We start from the raw sequence: 1056 nt of genomic DNA on the forward strand, positions 1-1056 counted from the left end.
TGTACATAGATCTATTCCCCTATTATTATATATAAATATAGTTCCATATGTACATGCTTGTATTTAGACCTTTATAAATGTCCTTTGCCTCCTAGTTCTTTCCTCTATTTCCTTTCACTTTCCTCTTGTCCCACTATCGTGTTTGGCCTTCATTCAGGTTTTAGTAATTCCTCTTGGCTACATTGACCTTGATCAGGCCCCACTAGGCATCTTATGGCCTCCTCATCATTGATTTTAGATCACTTGTTGTTCCCTTGTCCCTGAGTTGGTTGATATCCCTTTCCCTTTCCCCCAACTCCCCCTCTCCCATGTCCACCCAGGAACTGTGGTCCTATTGTTTTCTCCTCCAGATTGCTTATCCCACCTATCTTTTATTTTTAAAATCATTTTTTTTTTTGGCAGGGACATACTTTTATTTCTTTTTGGAGAAGCAATGTCTACTGCTTGGCGCTGGGCCCTAGCTGTCCCCTCCTGTGCAGGCCCGGCCTGGTCTCTCATCTGCGCCGAAGGAGAGGCAAAGGATGCCGCATGAGGAGGTGAGTCCTGTTCCCTTGCCTCTCAGACGCCCTCTGGAGAGCAGCATTCTGGCGAGGCCCTGCTGGACACGACTTCTGGTCAGGCTCCGGCTTCCTGTCCTCACAGCCTTCGTGCCTTGCGGGGGCGGCAGCCGTTGTGTGGGATGGGGGTGTTGTCTGTGATGGAGATCACCTCCAGGCCGCCCATGGCCAGCCCTTTGATAGCAGCCAGGCGCCCGGGCCCCAGGCCTTTCACCACGACTCGGACGTGGGTCACACCCTTCCCAGTAGCTTTCGCTGCCGCGGCGATACCTGTGGTCTGTGCTGCGATGCCGGTGCCCTTCTTGGCATTTCGGAAACCCTCTGTGCCACAGGATGCCCGGGCCAGTGGCTGGTGTGTGGCAGACACGACCTGAATCTGGGTGTTGTTGTAGGAGGCCTTAATGTGTGCGATTGGGGTCTCCTCAAATTTCTTTCCTGCCCACCTCAGCGAGCTCTCCTCTCCGGGAAATGGAGGGTAAATGCTGAAGCTGCCGCGGCT

At 52.8% G+C, this 1056-nt stretch overlaps 1 protein-coding gene across 1 annotated transcript in view; it reads right to left on the reverse strand.

Moving 5' to 3' along the window:
* Positions 1-459: 459 nt before the first annotated feature.
* The window catches only part of LOC101647783 (28S ribosomal protein S11, mitochondrial-like), a 2762-nt gene continuing 2165 nt past the window's right edge, over positions 460-1056 (reverse strand). The window contains exon 2 of the mRNA XM_004712821.2: positions 460-1054. Within this exon, the coding sequence (XP_004712878.1) occupies positions 637-1054 (418 nt within the window). The 3' untranslated portion in view covers positions 460-636. The remainder of the gene's footprint in view (positions 1055-1056) is intronic.

The sequence above is a fragment of the Echinops telfairi genome, unplaced genomic scaffold, assembly GCF_000313985.2.
Source record: "Echinops telfairi isolate 266 unplaced genomic scaffold, ASM31398v2 ScPeMD7_7463;HRSCAF=8501, whole genome shotgun sequence".
NCBI classification, from domain to species: domain Eukaryota; kingdom Metazoa; phylum Chordata; class Mammalia; order Afrosoricida; family Tenrecidae; genus Echinops; species Echinops telfairi.